The sequence below is a fragment of the Salvelinus alpinus genome, chromosome 11 (assembly GCF_045679555.1).
Source record: "Salvelinus alpinus chromosome 11, SLU_Salpinus.1, whole genome shotgun sequence".
Taxonomy (NCBI): Eukaryota; Metazoa; Chordata; class Actinopteri; order Salmoniformes; family Salmonidae; genus Salvelinus; species Salvelinus alpinus.
This window is the reverse complement of record NC_092096.1, coordinates 59328201-59348623: the sequence shown is the minus strand read 5'-3', so window position 1 is coordinate 59348623 and position 20423 is coordinate 59328201. Positions and strand designations below refer to the sequence as shown.

The 20423-nt window shown below is 41.3% G+C and overlaps 1 protein-coding gene across 4 annotated transcripts in view; it reads right to left on the bottom strand.

The window, feature by feature from the left end:
- Positions 1-20423, bottom strand: part of LOC139534929 (protein phosphatase 3 catalytic subunit alpha) — a 137512-nt gene that overhangs the window by 29888 nt on the left and 87201 nt on the right. For all 4 annotated transcript variants that reach the window (XM_071334465.1, XM_071334467.1, XM_071334466.1 and 1 more), the window contains exons 3-8: positions 19853-19977; positions 18274-18385; positions 17778-17923; positions 14761-14900; positions 2648-2725; positions 1958-2052 (exon numbers count right to left, since the gene is read on the bottom strand). In XM_071334465.1, the coding sequence (XP_071190566.1) occupies positions 1958-2052; positions 2648-2725; positions 14761-14900; positions 17778-17923; positions 18274-18385; positions 19853-19977 (696 nt within the window). The remainder of the gene's footprint in view (positions 1-1957; positions 2053-2647; positions 2726-14760; positions 14901-17777; positions 17924-18273; positions 18386-19852; positions 19978-20423) is intronic.

The window sequence follows — 20423 nt, the reverse complement described above, 5'->3', positions numbered from 1 at the left end:
ACAGCAATTTCCATCCATCTCCAATTTCCTTCTATCAACGAAAAACAGGAGAGAGAAGGGGAAAGATGGCTGTTTAAGAAGCAGGTAGGCTAAATGTTTGTGCTGAAGTTTGACCTGGTGATTAACACAGCCAACTTCTCACCACACATGCCTGAATCCCCAGTCTGACACGTTCAAAGCCGTCCATCTACTTCTGTCTCCCCGTCACACTTCCAACTGTCTAAACACAAGCACCAACAACATACGGCAGGGGAAAAACAGTGTCTTATATGTGTTTGGATATGTGTAATTACCATCACTGTCCAAGAGGCAGGCCCAGTGACTGAAGGGTCTTGTTGAGCTGGGAGATTTTAATTAAGCAGCTAGACAATATAGCATGCGCAAATATTATTTCCCCCTTGGAGTCCTCCAACCTCCTCTATTTTGTGTTGCAGCAGCCAGTTTTCATGTTTACAGCTCATGGAGAGAAAGGATAAAGAGAGAGAGGGGGTGGGAGAGAGGAGGGTGAGAGAGGGAGGGAGCGAGAGCAATCATGGCGGTGTGTTTTCATTTGAGCGCAGGGTGTACCATAGTTCATCTCTCTCTACACACCAGTGTAATGTCAGGGAAGTACCAGGAGGAGCATAACACATTAGCCTGAGTGACCATCAGTGACAACCCAGCTCCAGCTCATGTGACCACAGACAACTTGACCCCTGACAGGAGACCCTGTAGAGTAGTAGACCCTTGTCTCAGGGGTCGAACAATCTGATTCTACGATTTATCTTATCCTTAAAAAAAAGGAGCTATGTGGCCTTTACATTTTATCCACTCAGCAATGTTGGCCTTTGTGTTTTGGTTTTTATTTATTTGCCTGTGAAACCACCGGCTAGGGGTTTCCTGGCTGTGACGGTATCCCCTCTCTGATAAGGGTTACACTGTCCCAGGACCGCAGACCATTGGGGAGGGGCCCCGGTTAATCTGAATCTGGCAAAGTCTTCATGCTGAGCTGACGGGCTCCTTTTAGATTTACAGTGGCCATCGACCGGCCATCAATCACTAGACTGCGGCGCTCGCAACAGAGGCCCCAGTCCAAGATGAGAGAAGATCAATCTATTACGGTCACTTGCGTTTCAATTGGGCGCCCTGCCCCTGCCCCCACCTAAATGAATGATCAGACAGATTCTAACCATATCTGTGCCTCATTGGGCGGTTCTTAACAGAAATAACATTGAGAATGTTCTCTTCTTACCTCTTCATTTAGAAGCTCTATCCCTTGTTGTTTCAAGAGAATAGAAAATGATCCTAGAAAACGACATCGCCTGAGTCAAACTCTTTTTCACCATAAAAAAAATCTTTGAGGAATTATGCAACCGATGTTAAATGCACCGTAAAACTACAGTGGGAAGTAGAATCTAACAGGGCTGAGTAATTGCCTGCGTTCCTGACTGTGCTCCACAAGACCGGCTATTTAAAGCTCTTTACCTTTGAGTTGGCAAAGCTGGGATTAGATATCAAAGTGGGCCGAGAACAGGGAACATCAAGGTTAAAACAACAACCTGTAAACATAGCCCATTGTAAGACTGACAAAAATACTTCAAAACATCTCAACACATGCCCTGAAGTAAACTCACTGGCTTTGCCCCAATTCACACCTATGTGAAAATATGCCCCCATGGGGAAAATGGCAGAGTCTCTTTCTCTGTGTGTGTGTGTGTGTGTCAAAGACAGACCCATCCCCTTCTCCCTTTGTCCCGGAAACTCCCCTTTGATGCCCCTATTGGACAAAAAGAGTCGCTCTGAGACTTTTTGTGCTGACTCACTTCACAAAGGTCTGTGTGTGTCCAGCCTCCTCCAGGGTGTGCGTGCCAAATGGACCGCAGTCCAGTCCAGCCCATCCCCATCTAAACCAACCCAAGAGACGCCAAATAAACGAATACATCGTCGAGGTAATGAATACTGGGGACTCTGTGCTTACCTTTGTTATTGTAGACGTCTAGGTAGTTGGGTGCTGAGAAGATGGTGATGAGAGAAGGAAACCCTGTCGTCTGGCTCTTCCTGTACATGCGGTACCTAGAGGGAGCGACAGCATCATGATTACCGTCCCCGTTACAACAACACTACCTAATACTCTGTAGCTCAGTGTGGTAGGGCAGCGGGCTCGACTCCCAGGACCATCTGAAATGTACGCACGCATTACTTTAAAATCGTTTTGGATAAAAGGGCCTGCTAAACGGCATATATTACAACAGGTTATATAATAATGTAACATACACATTGTGCATGTGAATGAAGTCAACAGTGCCCCGAGGAATAATTTTATTGATTTGGACACGGTAATCTGATCCTAGAGCTGTGCCTAAGGCTGACTTGTACGTCAAGCTGTCCTTGCTCTTTGAGTGGGACCAGACGGTCTGCGTGGACAAGCAGCGGGAGAGTCAGTTTGGGCGTTCCTCTCTGCCTCATCAGCCTTTTCTTCAACGTTTTGACATGCTTGCTACCAAAGTCCTTTGAAGGGGCACGGATGGCCAAAACTCAATAACTTTTAATACAGCACCATTTTTTAACAAGCACAGGTTCAAATGTTTACTTGCGTAAACTCAAGCGACATAGTTGTCCAAGGAGAATGGCTGTAGCAGTCAGCGGTGGGTAAAAAGAGGACACTTACCCAGCGTCCTGTGCTTCATGGGCTCGAATGACAGATAACAAGTTATTGTGTTGTAGAAAGTCGCAGACAGCGGGGTAGCTGTTGAAAGACAAGATGACACATGCTTGATTAACGGGATCTAATTTGATCTAAAGACAGTGATTAGATTTCGTTGACACATAATTGAAATAGATATTCATTCAAATGTATTTTAATACATTTGTAAATATTGCAGATGTATCTTCATCATGTTACCATCAGAAAGGGTAAACAAAATAATCCAGCATAAAAATCACAAGCTTGTGGTTTCTCAACAAACACTATAATTATTTAGTGTGTGTGTAGCTTTTGCATACTCATGTGGTTCTGAACAGGCTGAGATGAAGGTGACCAAAACAAACTGACAGTAATTACAGTATAGGACAGTTGCAATATTTTCCATGCCATAACCTTTCCCTACCAAAGACACCAAAAGTCCACTGGAAATGTCCTTTCGATCTCAGTGAGGTAGGCCCTAGTCACACAGCCAACAACCCCCTAAAAACCAGTTATGTTGAAAACATTCCTAAATCAACTACCGGAGAAGGAACGTTTAGTAAGTGAGTGACCTTGGGAAACAGAATGCAACTGTGAGTCCAAATCCTTTCATAACTCCCGACCACAACAACTTGTAAAGGCTATTCCATGAACAGCTGATGTCACATGAGAGCCATCCAAGGATAAACATGCAATATTCTCAGAGAACCACACTCCAACCACACGTTCAAAGAACCACACTCATTGTGCAACCTATTCATGTTTGTATTTTATTGTAGGCTACAAATAATCAACCATTTCACTTTGAGAAAAATACACATCAGCTGTACATTAGGAAATACGTGACGTACGTGAGATCATTTAGCTCTGTGCAGGACGCTAAACTCAAGTGCTTGTTGCTGGATATAGCTAATTTGCATAACAATGGTCATGCTCTTTGCTCGGTACGAGTCTCCATTGCTGAATGCTTCTGGAGCTAGAGGGTAGCTTACTGCTTTGTGTGATAGGTAGATGGATTTTTTTCGTGAAGCCTTGCACTTCTGGCCACTGGGCACTTCTGGTAACATCCAATGTCCTCACCCTACAGTTAATATCCAGGACAAAAAGTAAACAAGAGAACATAAACTCTCACTTCACTAAAAGTAAACAAATATGTCTCAATTCACATTTCCTTGTTAGACGGGTAACAGGATACGCTTTGAGTGGCACAGTTACACATCAGGCTTCTCAGCTGAGAGTACTTTGTTTTGTCACTCAAGGTGGACTTAAACCTAGAAATAGGTCTAGGTATAAGTTCATTCTGTTACTGGTCACATGAGGAGAGAAAATACGACTGACGGAGGAACATTGCCAAAGTGTGTGTACGGTTTCTTTGTGGTGTGATCGCATTGCTTCGAGGATAATAAAAAGTGTGCATCTGATATCCATCTCGATTCATTATTTTAATCCATTATTTCTTTCCATGCACCTGTCACTGTTTAGCAGATGATGTTGCTAGGTATTGCTCAGAAGACTAAATACATTTTGTGCTGAAAGCATTTGACATCTCTTCTGGGACACAGATGTGAGCCATCCAACAGTTGTGCACTGTCCCTAACAAATCAATAAATACATACACCCTGTCTACTTCAAATCTGACAGTAAACTCTGTGAATCATTTGTACAGCCAAAATCCAATTAAGGGCTATTTTCATAAAGCATCTAAAATACCATGCAATTGCCTGCTTAGGCTACTCACAAATAGTAATCAATGGTTAAAAAACCCCAAACATATTTAGTCAACAACCACACAGCAAAGTGTCCGCTAGGCTATAGCGGGATAGAAAAGATGGGGCCTGTATTCAAAACAACATGCAATTTCACACCTCAGTAATGTGTGTAGAACAGTTATGAGGGGGCCTATGGTGCTGGAATAAGACACAGCTGCCAGAATCAGGAAAAGGGACTAAACTGAGTCTTTTTTCTCCGATTGGCGAATTGTTCTCCTTTTAGTCTGGAGCTTGAAGCTGGCCCATAAACTCAGCATGCCAGTGTGCTGCCAATTACAATGAGCCCTGCAGGCAGATCCAGCCTAGGGGAAAACAGCAAGGCTACGTGTCAAATGGCATCCTATTCCCTATATAGTGCACTACCCATAAAGGACTCTGGTCAAAAGGAGTGCACTATGTAGGGAAATGTAGTGCCATTTGGGATACAGCCCAAGGCCACAGAGGAATTTAAGCCAAGCATAGAAAACACAGGAGGCTGTTGGGCTAGGGTACAGGAGGAAGCAGCTAACCTGGGTTGGAATTTTACTGTCCGATCCTGTTTGAGTGTTTATACTACAACAGCCATTGACAAGGGCCCTGTTCAAACAGTGCATTTGGAAAGTATTCAGACACCTTGACTTTTTCCATATGATGTTACGTTACAGCCTTATTCTAAAATATACACTACCGTTCAAAAGATTGGGGTCACTTAGAAATGTCCTTGTTTTTGAAAGAGAAACACATTTTCTTCCCATTAAAATAACATCAAATTGATCAGAAATACAGTGTAGACATTGCTAATGTTGTAAATGACTATTGTAGCTGGAAACACCTGATTTTTAATGGAATGTCTACAGTCGTGGCTAAAAGTTTTGAGAATGACACAAATATTAATTTTCACAAAGTTTTCTGCTTCAGTGTCTTTAGATATTTTTGTCAGATGTTACTATGGAATACTGAAGTATAATTACAAGCATTTCATAAGTGTCAAAGGCTTTTATTGACAATTACATGAAGTTGATGCAAAGAGTCAATATTAGCAGTGTTGACCCTTCTTTTTCAAGACCTTTGCAATCCGCCCTGGCATGCTGTCAATTAACTTCTGGGCCACATCCTGACTGATGGTAGCCCATTCTTGCATAATCAGTGCTTGGAGTTTGTCAGAATTTGTGGGTTTTTGTTTGTCCACCCACCTCTTGAGGATTGCCCACAAGTTCTCAATGGGATTAAGGTCTGGGGAGTTTCCTGGCCATGGACCCAAAATATTGATGTTTTGTTCCCGAGCCACTTAGTTATCACTTTTGGCTTATGGCAAGGTGCTCCATCATGCTGGAAAAGGCATTGTTCGTCACCAAACTGTTCCTGGATGGTTGGGAGAAGTTGCTCTCGGAGGATGTGTTGGTACCATTCTTTATTCATGGCTGTGTTCTTAGGCAAAATTCTGAGTGAGCCCACTCCATTGGCTGAGAAGCAACCCCACACATGATCCCGCAGCCCCACCCCGATCCCGCAGCTGAATCAACTTTAGGAGATGGTCCTGGAGCTTGCTGGACTTTCTTGGGCGCCCTGAAGCCTTCTTCACAACAATTGAACCGCTCTCCTTGAAGTGCTTGATGATCTGATAAATGGTCGATTTAGGTGCAATCTTACTGGCAGCAATATCCTTGCCTGTGAAGCCCTTTTTGTGCAAAGCAATGATGACGGCACGTGTTTCCTTGCAGGTAACCATGGTTGCCAGAGGAAGAACAATGATTCCAAGCACCACCCTCTTTTTGAAGCTTCCAGTCTGTTATTCGAACTCAATCAGCATGACAGAGTGATCTCCAGCCTTGTCCTCGTCAACACTCACACCTGTGTTAATGAGAGAATCACTGACATGATGTCAGCTGGTCCTTTTGTGGCAGGGCTGAAATGCAGTGGAAATGTTTTTGGGGGATTCAGTTCATTTGCATAGCAAAGAGGGACTTTGCAATTAATTGCAATCCATCTGATCACTCTTCATAACATTCTGGAGTATATGCAAATTGCCATCATACAAACTGAGGCAGCAGACTTTGTGAAAATTAATATTTGTGTCATTCTCTAAACTTTTGGCCACGACTGTACATAGGCGTACAGAGGCCCATTATCAGCAATCATCACTCCTGTGTTCCAATGGCACATTGTGTTAGCTAATCCAAGTTTATAATTTTAAAAGGCTAATTGATCATTAGAAAACCCTTTTGCAATTATGTTAGCACAGCTGAAAACTGTTGTCTGATTAAAGAAGCAATAAAACTGGCCTTCTTTAGACTAGTTGAGTATCTGGAGCATCAGCATTTGTGGGTTCGATTACAGGCTCATAATGACCAGAAACAAAGATCTTTCTTCTGAAACTCGTCAGTCTATTCTTGTTCTGACAAATGAGGCTATTCCATGAAAGAAATTGCCAAGAAACTGAAGATCTTGTACAAAGCTGTGTACTACTCCCTTCACAAAACAGCACAAACGGACTCTTTACCAGAGTAGAAAGAGGAGTGGGAGGCCCTGGTGCACAACTGAGCAAGAGGTTCTTAGAAATACATCACATTTACATTAGTACTCAGATCCTTTACTCAGTACTTTGTTCAAGCACCTTTGGCAGTGATAACAGCCTCGAGTCTTCTTGGGAATGATGCTACAAGCTTTGCACACCTGTATTTGGGGAGTTTCTCTCATTCTTCTCTGCAGATCCTCTCAAGCTCTGTCAGGTTGGATGGGTAGCGTCGCTGCACAGCTACTTTCAGGTCTCTCCAGAGATGTTCGATCGGGTTAAAGTCCGGGCTCTGGCTGGGCCACTCAAGGACATTCAGAGACTTGTCCCGAAGCCACTCCTGCATTGTCTTTGCTGTGTGCTTAGGGTTGTTGTCTTATTGGAAGGGGAATCTTTGCCCTAGTCTAAGGTTATGAGCGCTCTGGAGCAGGTTTTCATCAAGGATCTCTCTGTCTTTGCTCCGTTCATCTTTCCCACGATACTGACTAGTCTCCCAGTCCCTGCCGCTGAAAAACATTCCCCCCAGCATGGGCCAAAGAGTTCAATCTTGGTTTCATCAGACCAGAGAATCTTGTTTCTCATGGTCAGATTCCTTTAGGTGTCTTTTGGCAAACTCCAAGCAGGCTGTCATGTGCCTTTTACTGAGGAGTGGCTTCCGTCTGGCTACTCTACCATAAAAGGCCTGATTGGTGGAGTGCTGCAGAGATGGTTGTCCTTCTGGAATGTTCTCCCATCTCCAGAAATGAACTTTGCAGCTCTGTCAGTGTGACCATCGGGTTCTTGGTCACCTCCTTCACCAAGGCCTTTCTCCCCCGATTAATCAGTTTGGCTGGGCGGCCAGCTCTAGGAGGAGTCTTGGTTTTTCTAAACTTCTTCCATTTAAGAACTGTTAGGTTCTCAATGAACCGAGTAAAAACTCACGGACGATTAGTAAAGCTCAAACCAAGTTTCTTTACCCAAAGTGTTAGACAGCTGAACAGACAAAGATATGTTTCCACCAGCACAAGGATATACACCCACATTTGGGTGCAGTCTCCTCCTTCCCTCTAAACATTAAAACTTTATCGCTAGGCAGGAAGTTAAGTGATGTGGGTAATAAACTGTTCCTTCTCCCTTTATATGACCTGACCTGGGCCCCAAATCCTCACTAATCCACAGCTCTTCACCCTTATCAGTGACTGCAACCATGTGCTTGCCTTTCTTTTACTCAGTACACCCCAAGCCTCTGTCTCATATCCACCCTTAATTGACCACACCATATACATTCCTCCTACAGATAACCATTCACTTCTGGTGTAGAAACCAGACTGTAGCACCCCTCGTTTCCATAGGATACCTAATGATTAACAACATTTCAAGTTTAGGAGTCAGAACCCATCAGAATGATGGAGGCCACTGTGTTCTTGGGGACCTTCAATGGTGCATACATTAATTGGTACCCTTCCACAGATCTGTGCCTCTACACAATCCTGTCTAAGAGCTCTACGGACAATTCCTTCAACCTTATGGCTTGGTTTTTGCTCTGACATGCACTGTCAACTGTTGGACCTTATATAGACAGGTGTGTGTTTTTCCAAATCTTGTCCAATCAATTGAATTTACCACAGGTGGACTCAAATCAAGTTTTAGAAACATCTCAAGGATGATCAATGGAAAAAGGGTCTGAATACTTATGTAAATAAGATATTCCTGTTTTTTATTTGGAATACATTTGCAAAAATGTTTTAAAATCTGTTTTAATTTTGTCATTATGGGATATTGTGTGTAGATCGATGAGGAAAACAAATAATTTAATTAATTTTAGAATAAGGCTGTAACGCAACAACATTTTGAAAAAGTCAAGGGGTCTGAATAATTTCCTAATGCCCTGCATTACTTTTAAAATGCATCCTTCCTTCCTCGAAGTAATCACTTATCTGATATGCCATAAAACCCATGCAGTAATGCCAGATTAGGGATTACTTCAAGGAAGCCTGGAAGGAAAGATGTATTTTAAGTGTTTGAACAGGGCCCATCACCTTTAAATCACTGTCCCTCTGTCAATAGTCGATCCTACTGGATTTAGTATACTGGGTCCTTGTAACTGAGATATCAGAGATATCAGAGATGGCAGGGGCATACCATGGAAATATCACTAGCAGCCAGAACCCGAGAGCAACAACACAGCTCTCTTACGCTCTCTCAAGTGACAGGGGTGACATTTCTCTCCCTGACAGGGTCCCTGTTGTCTGGCAGATAGTCAAGCGAGACCATTTACAGCAAACGATTGGGTCATATACAAATCTAACTCTAGCAGGACCATTTACAGCAAACTGTTGGGACATATACAAATCTAACTCTAGCAGGACCATTTACAGCAAACGATTGGGTCATATACAAATCTAAGTCAAGCGAAACCATGTACAGTAAACTGTTGGGTCATTTACAAATCTAAGTCAAGCGAGACCATTTACAGTAGACTGTTGTGTCATATATAGAAATCTAATTCCAGCGAGACCATTTACAGTAAACTGTTGGGACATATACAAATCTAACTCTAGCAGGACCATTTACAGAAAATTGTTGGGTCATATACAAATCTAAGTCAAGCGAGACCATTTACAGTAAACTGTTGGGTCATTTACAAATCTAAGTCAAGCGAGACCATTTACAGTAGACTGTTGTGTCATATATAGAAATCTAATTCCAGCGAGACCATTTACAGTAAACTGTTGGGACATATACAAATCTAACTCTAGCAGGACCATTTACAGAAAATTGTTGGGTCATATACAAATCTAAGTCAAGCGAGACCATTTACAGTAAACTGTTGGGTCATTTACAAATCTAAGTCAAGTGAGATCATTTACAGTAGACTGTTGTGTCATATATAGAAATCTAATTCCAGCGAGACCATTTACAGTAAACTGTTGGGACATATACAAATCTTGCTCTAGCAGGACCATTTACAGCAAATTGTTGGATCATATACAAATCTAACCCTAGCAGGACCATTTACAGTAAGCTGTTGGGTCATATACAAATCTAACTCAGGACCATTTACAGTAAACTGTTGGGACATATACAAATCTAACTCAGGACCATTTACAGTAAACTGTTGGGAAATATACAAATCTAAATCAGGACCATTTACAGCAAATTGTTGGGTCATGTACAAATCTAAGTCTAGCAGGACCATGTACAGCAAATTGTTGGGTCATATACAAATCTAAATCAGGACCATTTACAGAAAATTGTTGGGTCATATACAAATCTAACTCAATCAGGTCCATTTACAGCAAACTGTTGGGTCATACACACATCTAACTCAATCAGGACCATTTACAGTAAACTGTTGGGACATACACACACATCTAACTCAATCAGGACCATTTACAGTAAACTGTTGGGACATATACAAATCTAACTCAAGCAGGTCCATTTACAGCAAACTGTTGGGTCATACACACATCTAACTCAATCAGGACCATTTACAGTAAACTGTTGGGACATACACACATCTAACTCAATCAGGACCATTTACAGTAAACTGTTGGGACATATACAAATCTAACTCAAGCAGGTCCATTTACAGCAAACTGTTGGGTCATGTACAAATCTACACTGAACACAATTATAAATGCAACATGTAAAGTGTTGGTCCCATGTTTCATGACCTGAAACAAAATACTTATTTCTCTAAAATGTTGTGCACAAATATGTTTACATCCCTGTTTGTGAGCATTTCTCCTTTCCCAAGATAATCCATCCACCTGACAGGTGTGGCATATCAAGAAGCTGATTACACAACATGATCATTACACAGGTTCACCTTCTGATGGGGACAATAAAAGGTCACTCTAAAATCTGCAGTTTTGTCACACAACACAATACCACAGATGTCTTAAGTTGAGAGAGCGTGCAATTGACATGCTGACAGCAGGAATGTTCACCAGAGCTGTTGCCAGATAATTTAATGTTAATTTCTCTACCAAAAGCTGCCTCCAACATTACTTTAGAGAATTCTGCAGTATGTTCAACCGGCAGACCACGTGCATGGCGTCGTGTGAGCGAGCGGTTTGCTGATGCCAATGTTGTGAACAGAGTGCCCCATGGTGGCGGTGGGGTTATGGCATGGGCAGGCATGAGCTATGGACAACAAACACAATTGCATTTTATCTATGGCAATTTGAATGCACAGAGATACCATGACAAGATCCCGAGGCCCATTGTCAACCCATTCATCTGCTGCCATCACCTCATGTTTCAGAATGATAATGTCGCAAGGATCTGTACACAATTCCTGGAAGCTGAAAATGCCCCAGTTATTCCATGGCCTGCATACTCACCAGACATGTCACCCATTGAGCATGTTTGGGATGCTCTGAATCAACGTGTACGACAGCATGTTCCAGTTCCCGCCATAATCCAGAAACTTCACACAGCCATTGAAGAGGAGTGGGAAAACATTCCACAGGCCACAATCAACAGCCTGATCAACTCTATGCGAAGGAGATGTGTCGCGATGCATGAGGCAAAAACCAGATACTGACTGGTTTTCTGATCCACGCCCCTCTCTTTATTTCAAGATATCTGTGACCAACAGATGGATATCTGTATTCCCAGTCATGTGAAATCCATAGATTAGGGCCTAATGAAATTACTTCAATTGACTGATTTCCTAATATGAACTGTAACTCAGTAAAATCTTTGAAATTGTTGCATGTTGCATTTATATTTTTGTCCAGTATAAGTCAAGTGAGACCATTTACAGTCAACTGTTGGGTCATATACAAATCTAACTCAAGTAGGACCATTTACAGCAAACTGTTAGGTCATATACAAATCTAACTCAAGTAGGACCATTTACAGCAAACTGTTAGGTCATATACAAATCTAACTCAAGTAGGACCATTTACAGCAAACTGTTAGGTCATATACAAATCTAACTCAAGTAGGACCATTTACTTTTCTTTTTTATTGTGTTTATTTCTTTTTTACTTCAGTTTATTTTAGTAAATACTTTGACACTTTTTTTTCTTAAAATTGCATTGTTGGTTAAGGGCTTGTAAGTAAGCATTTCACTGTAAGGTCTACACCTGTTGTATTCGGCACATGTGACAAATACAATTTGATTTGATTTGATTTACTGCAAACTGTTGGGTCATATACAAATCTATGCACAGCTATCACATAGTCCTGACCTACATCAAATATTGAATGCAAATAAGCATCATTGTTCCCACATAAAATACATGAACTAATTCTTCATTCTTTATTTGGATCCCCTTTAGCTATTGCCTTATCTCACTGTGACTCCCTGTTGAAATAAAGGTTAAATCAAAATAAAATAAATAAAGCTTAAGACAAGCTCTACGCAGAAGCAAGATTCGGAGTGTCGCAATGTCGTTTACCGGTATTCAACGTGGTTTTTTACTACCTGAAAATTGAGACAGGCCGTGGAGGCTGTGTCACTATTCATCAAATTAGCCTATTTTGCTTTGATAACCAAATGTAATCTCAGCTATTGTTCAAATAGTAAACCAAACAACAAGAATTCACCCCAAAATATATTTTGTATAATAGTAATAACTACAGGCTAAAATGGTAGAACCTGCTGCAGCCACCTAGCAATCCATGTGCTTTTTTTCTTGTGAACAAAACATGATGTTCTATTTTTAGCTGATATGGGAATTAATACACAAGCAGCATATCAAACTGGGAAAATGTTTTAGGTTACACCGGCAAGTATAAGAATATTTGACAGGGCATATTTAAAAAAATTATAAATCAGATTACTTCACATAGCGATGTGGGAAGCTAAAAAGGCTAGCTGGCTTGCTATGTTTTTAGCCAGACTAAGGCTAGCCCAAAGGCCGGCAGATGGCGATATTGAACTGAAATTGATGGTTTCATTTTACCGTCCAAACGCATTGTATGCAGCCATAAATACACTCGTATCCCCGTGGACCGGTTTGTACCTAAAACATTATCCATTCAGGCTGCAAAGGCGTCAATTTCCTACTAATGGCAAGAAGGCAGAGAAAACGTGGAAAATACACATACTCCCTTTATGAAACACCATTTGGCTAATGCTACTTCGTGATGTTGTGCACTGCGTTCAGCCAAGGGTAAACAACAGACTGCTGCAATTTGATTGGCTGAAAGCGATAGGCAACAACCGGGAATAGCATTCCTAGGCATTAGCCACTTTAGCATGGTGGTGGAAAATGGTGTTTCATAAAGAAAGTATGCATATTTTCCCCATTTTTTCAGTCTTCTCACTATTAAATATAGTTAAGGAGGAAATCGACACATTTGCAGCCTAAATTGAGAATGTTTTAGGTACAAAGCGGTCCGCAGGGGATACAAGTGTATTGCCGGCATAATACAATGTGATCGGACTGTAAAATGGAAACGACTCAATATCGCCCTCTGCTGGCCTTTGGGCTAGGCTAAAGCCAGCAAGCCAGGCTGCCAGCTAGCTACTACTTGCAAGGGAAGGCGACTCTTCCTTGTTTTCACAAAATGAAAAGACTTTTAGAGACCACTAGTCTTCCTGGCGTTTGTACGCTCGTGAAATAGGAGGTCTTTAAAATAGGTATTATGGGTACAGAAAATAAGACTCTGACAAATATGATATATGCAGTCTCTTTTCAAATGATATCAATATGCACATTCTAAGTAATGCCTTGAGAACAACCCTACCCAATTCACTGCTTTCTGTTGGATGGACTGCATTTCTAAGGGGAATCATATCTACAGTCACTAACCCAGGAGAAACATTTGACAGCTTGGGCTGCTTCAGGCTGGCTTTGCCACTAGCATGCCAGGATCAAATGGGCGTCTGTCCACCTGTAATGACTGGACACTGGAGCACTAAAACTCACATTTGGAGAAGACTCTGGCCCTGTGCTAACGCACAAGTTCATTACATTCAGGACAGCGTGAGCTCCCGCAGCACTTCCAGCGTTTCCTTTGTTTGCTCTGCCTGTGACTGGGCTCCTGAGTGGCGCAGAGGTCTAAGCCACTGCATCTCAGTGCAAGAGGCATTGAAACCAGGCTGTATCACATCCGGCTGTGATTGGGAGTCCCATAGGGCGGCGCACAATTGGCCCAGCGTCGTCCAGGTTTGGCCGGGGTAGGCCATCATTGTAAATACGAATTTGTTCTTAACTGACTTGCCTAGTTAAATAAAGGTTAAATAAAAAATCATTAAATATTTAATGGGAGTTCATATATGTGTTACATAAACACTTGCAACATAAACAACTTGCACAGTAATGAGAGAAAAGGCAGTTTCCCTGGTACCATGACAAATGCAGGTTACAAAGCTACTATGATCCAGACAGTGGAAAAGGGACTGAGGGGCTTCGAAGGGCACTGAATGAAGATGAACATTTGTCAGAATAACGTGGGTTGGAAGGATTTGGCAAAGGAAGGTTCAGTGATGCTTCAATGGCACAAGTGAACTGTTTTATTTGGAGGGTTATATTACTGTAGAGCCCAGAAGTGTTACACTAGATCCATGTCAAGTCCATTGTATGATACATCAGCAATTTAACAAAGTCAGCAATGGTAACAAAGCAAGATATGGCCAACCATTACAAAAGCCAAGTTAAGACATGCACACACACACACACACACACACACACACACACACACACACACACACACACACACACACACACACACACACACACACACACACACACACACACACACACACACACACACACACACACACACACACACTCTTAATAATGTGCACTGTCTCTGTCAACTAAATGACGAATAAATGAATACATTCACAGCCTCTTTTTCACACTACGCAGCTTGTGAAGGAGGTGACGGCCCACCTGTAGAAGTAGGAGCAGCCTCTCACTGTGTTGTGTGTGAAGTGTTCTTGGCTCTTCTCGTTCCCAAAGTCCTCCAGGGGGTCTGACCACAACAGGTCACACATGGGCCCGTATGCAGGGGGCTCTTTGAATCTGTCTAACTACAGAGACAGAGGTACACAGAGTTAGGAGAGACAGGGAGAGACAATGTCAATCAGTTAGGAAAATGTCTCATCTATTTTGGAAACGGAGTCAGTTTAGCTTCCTCAATAAGTTGGTGTAGTGATACCTACTGTATGGGAAAGGAATCTTGAGTTGACAATTAGTCTTGCTACATTCAACTGTGGTTACAGCAAAACGTCAAATGAAATGCCGAGTTCAAGAACATTGGGAAACGGCGGCACTGCATTTTGGCAGTTATGCCTTCATCAGAGCATGTTACAGTAAAACTGCTGGTAGGGTCTCACATCTGTGTGTGAAAGAAACCCACAAAATGTACTTGGATGGACTGGATGACAATTTGTGCCTTTTATGAGTATGAAACATGAATAGATATTTTAAATCTTGACTATACTAATACTTCCTCCTGGGAAATGGAATGAAAAGCTACAAATTAAAGTGATCATCCAAAAGCACATGACAGACATTTCTCAGAGAAGGTATATACCAGGGCTGGAATAAATTTCATTTAAATTCTAGTCAATTCAGAAAGCAAACCAAATTCAAATCATTGCAATTTGAATTGGAATATCATTGTACTTCCTGAATTGACTGGAATTTAAATGGAATTGACCCCAAGCCTGGTACAGTATATACTGTAGCATAATGGACACTTCAATAGTGCAGATATTATTACAGAAACCATTTGATTGCAGCCACAAAATCCAATTGTCGTTATTGAATTTGAGAAAAAGCTGGATCCAACTATTCAAAAAGTTTAATCAGAAGGCCAGAAGGCCAAGTTTAATCAGAAGGCCAGATTGCAAATCTCTGTTAGTTTGGGGCCTTGTTTGAGGCAGGTAGTCCATGGTGTGTTATCAAGGTCATTTATTTTCTAAATAAATATTTCAAGAGAAATTGTAAAGACTATTTCCTTGAAAAGCAAAAAGGAGAAATGAAACAGGTTTTAACCAAGGTCTGTGTAAACCTAATTGTATCCTAATTGATGTGCCTTTCACAGAATAAAATCCACTTGAATGATAGTTTGTTACAAGGGAAAATGCATGATCCTTCTTATACTGAACATCCATTACACTTTAATGAAACATGGACATGACTTGTTAAAACCATACAGTGGCAAGAAAAAGTATGTGAACCCTTTGGAATTACCCGGGTTTCTGCATAAATTTGTCATACAATTTGATCTGATCTGATCTTCATCTTAGTCACAACAATAGACAAACACAGTGTGCTTAAACTAATAACACACAAATTATTGTATTTTTCTTGTCTATATTGAATACATCATTTAAACATTGACAGTGTAGGTTGGAAAAACTATGTGAACCCCTAGGCTAATTACTTTTCCAAAAGCTAATTGGAGTCAGGAGTCAGCTAACCTGGAGTCCAATCAATGAGACGAGATTGGAGATGTAAAAAAAAAAAAACACTCACAAAATGGAAGTTTGCTATTCACAAGAAGCATTGCCTGATGTGAATCATGCCTCGAACAACAGAGATCTCCGAAGACCTAAGATTAAGAATTGTTGCCTTGCATAAAGCTGGAAAGGGTTACAAAAGTATCTCTAAAAGCCTGATGTTCATCAGTCCACAGTAAATGTTGCTACTCTCCCTAGGAGTGGCCATCCTGCAAAGATGACTGCAAGAGCACAGTGCAGAATGCTCAATGAGGTTAAGAAGAATCCTAGAGTGTCAGCTAAAGACTTACAGAAATCTCTGGAACATGCTAACATCTCTGTTGATGAGTCTACGATATGTAAAACACTTAACAAGAATGGTGTTCATGGGAGGACACCATGGAAGGAGCCACTGCTGTCCAAAAAAAACATTGCGGCACGTCTGAAGTTTGCAAAAGAGCACCTGGATGTTCCACAGTGCTTCTGGCAAAATATTGTGTGGACAGATTAAACTAAAGTTGAGTTGTTTGGAAGGAACACACAACACTATGTGTGGAGAAAAAAGGCACAGCACACCAGCATCAAAACCTCATCCCAACTGTAAAGTATGGTGGAGGGAGCATCATGGTTTGGGGCTGCTTTGCTGCCTCAGGGCCTGGACAGCTTGCTATCATCGACAGAAAAATGAATTCCCAAGTTTATCAAGACATTTTGCTGGAGAATGTAAGGCTATCTGTCCGCAATTTAAGCTCAACAGAAGTTGGGTGATGCAACAGGACAACAACCCAAAGCACAAAGTAAATCAACAACAGAATGGCTTCAATAGAAGAAAATACGCCTTCTGGAGTGGTTCAGTCAGAGTCCTAACCTCGACCCGATTTAAAATGCTGTGGCATGACCTCGAGAGCGGTTCACATCAGACATTCTAAGAATATTGCCGAACTGAAACAGTTTTGTAAAGAGGAATGGTCCAAAATTCCTCCTGACCGTTGTGCAGGTCTGATTCGCAACTACAGAAAACGTTTGGTTGAGTTTATTGCTGCCAAAGGAGGGTCAACAATTTATTAAATCCAAGGGTTCACATACTTTTTCCACCCTACACTGTGGATGTTTACATAGTGTGTTCAATAAAGACATGAACACGTATAATTGTTTGTGTTATTAGTTTCAGCAGACTGTGTTTGTATATTGTTGTGACTTGGACTTCATTTTATGACCAATTTATGCAGAAATCCAGTTAGTTCCAAAGGGTTCACATACTTTTTCTTGCCACTATATATGCGATATATTCATACACTATAGAAACAATTCAATATCCCAAGTATTCATGATTTTAAGGTAAAAAGAGAAGATCATTCCGAATGTTGTAGTCTGTGTAAAATGTACCAAAGTCGGCACAAATTAAAAGCATATTGCATTGGGCTTTGTCACGCAAGGAATGTAGTTTGGGAAATCACGTACTTTCCTGATGTCGTCGAGGTTTGAGATTTCTGGGGAAAGTCCTCCGTGTACACACAGGAACTGCTGGTTCATAAGGGCAGCCAGGGGAAGGCAGTCGAAGGCGTCCATACACTCATCGTACACCCGCTCTGAATACTTAATTCTACCTGTCAGGGTGGAAATAGGGCGAAGACTGAAGAGTGTTGCCAGGCCAAACACCCCTAGCTCTTACACACTAGGGCAGTGTGCTGGGCCTGGGTCGGGTAAAGTTAAAACAAAGTGTCAGAAAACATCCAAAAGACATAAAAAACTCTAACTCTGCCCTTGGTATTTTGGTTATACTCTAAGCCTGAATCCAACAGCAATAGCCCTGACATATGTAAATACATATCAAGGAGAAAGCAAGAATCTGATTTCATACTATGCCAAGAAGCACTTTTCCGCGTGAACATTTGAAAGTCAAGCGTCATGTTCAATGTAAAATGCTTCAGAAAGAAAAACTCAAAACCACACTTACATTCCTGCTTAAATGTGAAATACTCTGTTAAATGTCTACATTCGTGGTTCCCACGGAGCAAAAATAGTGTTTTGGGGTATAGGATCTTTAAGGCCCACAAGTACAGCACACACTGGAAGACAATAACAAAGACATAGGAAATTAATTAGCATATTTTCAGAGAACATATACAATACACAATGACTAATAGGAGTCTCAGATGTACGAAAGCAAAAGCATCAACCACTTCCTTCTTTAACTTAAAGGATTATGCAAAACGCATCATACTGTGACACTTTCTGTATTTTGAAAGATCTACAGTGCATTTGGAAAGTATTCAGACCCCTTGACTTTTTTTCACATTTTGTTACATTCCAGCCTTATTTAAAATCGATTACATTGTTTTTTCCCTTATCAACCTACACACAATACACCACAGAATGACGAAGCAAAAACAGGTTAAAAATGTTTTTGTTACAAATTTGGGCTCTGTCAGGTTGGATGGGTATCTCTCTGTACTTTGATCCGTTCATCTTTCCCTCGATCCTGACTAATCTCCCAGTCCCTGGCTCTGAAAAACATCCATACAGCATGATGCTGTCGGTGCCAGGTTTGCTCAAGACGTGAAGCTTGGCATTTAGGCCAAAGAGTTCAATCTTGGTTTCATCAGACCAGAGAGTGAGAGTTTTTAGGGGCCTTCTGGCAAACCCCAAGCGGGCTGTCATGTGCCTTTTACTGAGGAGTGGCTTTCGTCTGGCCACTCTACCATAAAGGCCTGATTGGTGGAGTGCTGCAGAGATGGTTGTGCATCTGGAAGGGTTCCTCCACAGAGGAACTCTGGAGCTCTGTCCGGTTCTTGGTCACCTCCCTGACTAAGGCCCTTCTCCTCCGATTGCTTAGTTTGGCCAGATGGCTTGCTCTAGGAAGAGTCTTGGTGGTTCCAAGTTTCTTCCATTTAAGAATGATGGAGGCCACTGTGTTCTTGGGGACCTTCAATGCTGCATTTTTTGGTACTCTTCCCCAGATCTGTCCTTGACACAATCCTGTCTCAGAGCTCTTTGTACAATTACTTCGACCTCATGGCTTGATTTTTGCTCTGAGATGCACTGTCAACTGTGGGACCTTATATATAAACGTGTGTGCCTTTCCAAATCATGTCCAATCAATTGAATTTACCACAGGTGGACTGTAATCAAGTTGGAACATCTCAAGGATGATCAATGGAAACAGGATCCACCTGAGCTCAATTTTGACTCTCATAGCAAAGGGTCTGAATACTTATATAAATAAAATAAAATACTGGTATACATTTGGAAAAATAAAACAAGTTTTCGCTTTGTCAGTATGCGGTATTGTGTGTAGATTGATGGGATTTGTTTGAATTTAATCAATTTTAGAATAAGGCTGTAACGTAACAAAATGTGGAAAAGGGGAAGGGGTCTGAATAATTTCCGAATGCACTGTATATCTTAAAAACTTGATTGTTGACATGCAAAACATTTTGGGACTGTTTCAACAATCGACTAATGAAACAAATACCAAAAGATAGTTTTTGAGTGGTATTTTCCTTTAATGTTCTCAGAACAGGTGAAACACTTACTTCAATACTGAAATATCCTCTGTCGACGTAGTCTCCCAAGAAAAGGTAGCGCGTGCTAGCCGGTGACCCTCCTACTTCAAACAGCTTCATCAGGTCAAAGAACTGGCCATGGATATCTCCGCAAACTATAGGAAACAAACAGAGGAGGAAATAGACGTCATACAAACTCTTGACTTTCACATTCTAAACATTTTCTTTGTCTTCTTTAAAAGTGCAGTTTTTCTGTGCGGTAAAAAATATGAATATGAATTTTAATATCCATTTCTTATTACACTTTTGTTTGTGGTATCATAATTCATGTACATAGACCCAGGACAAAAAGAGGGCATTGTGACAATTGTTCCTCCTAATACATAAACATGAACATCATCATGACATTTATCATGATCATAAACCATCCTCTGAAGCCAAGTGGCACAATAGCTTTTATTTACGGGGGCAATTATGTGTTAATATATACCCAGTTCCAATACACAATGCAACTGCTACTCTCACCTAACAAACATAAAGGTTTAAACTCAAAGCATGTTTCATACAATTAGCTTGGAGAGGGTTTGCAAGTGCGAAGTGT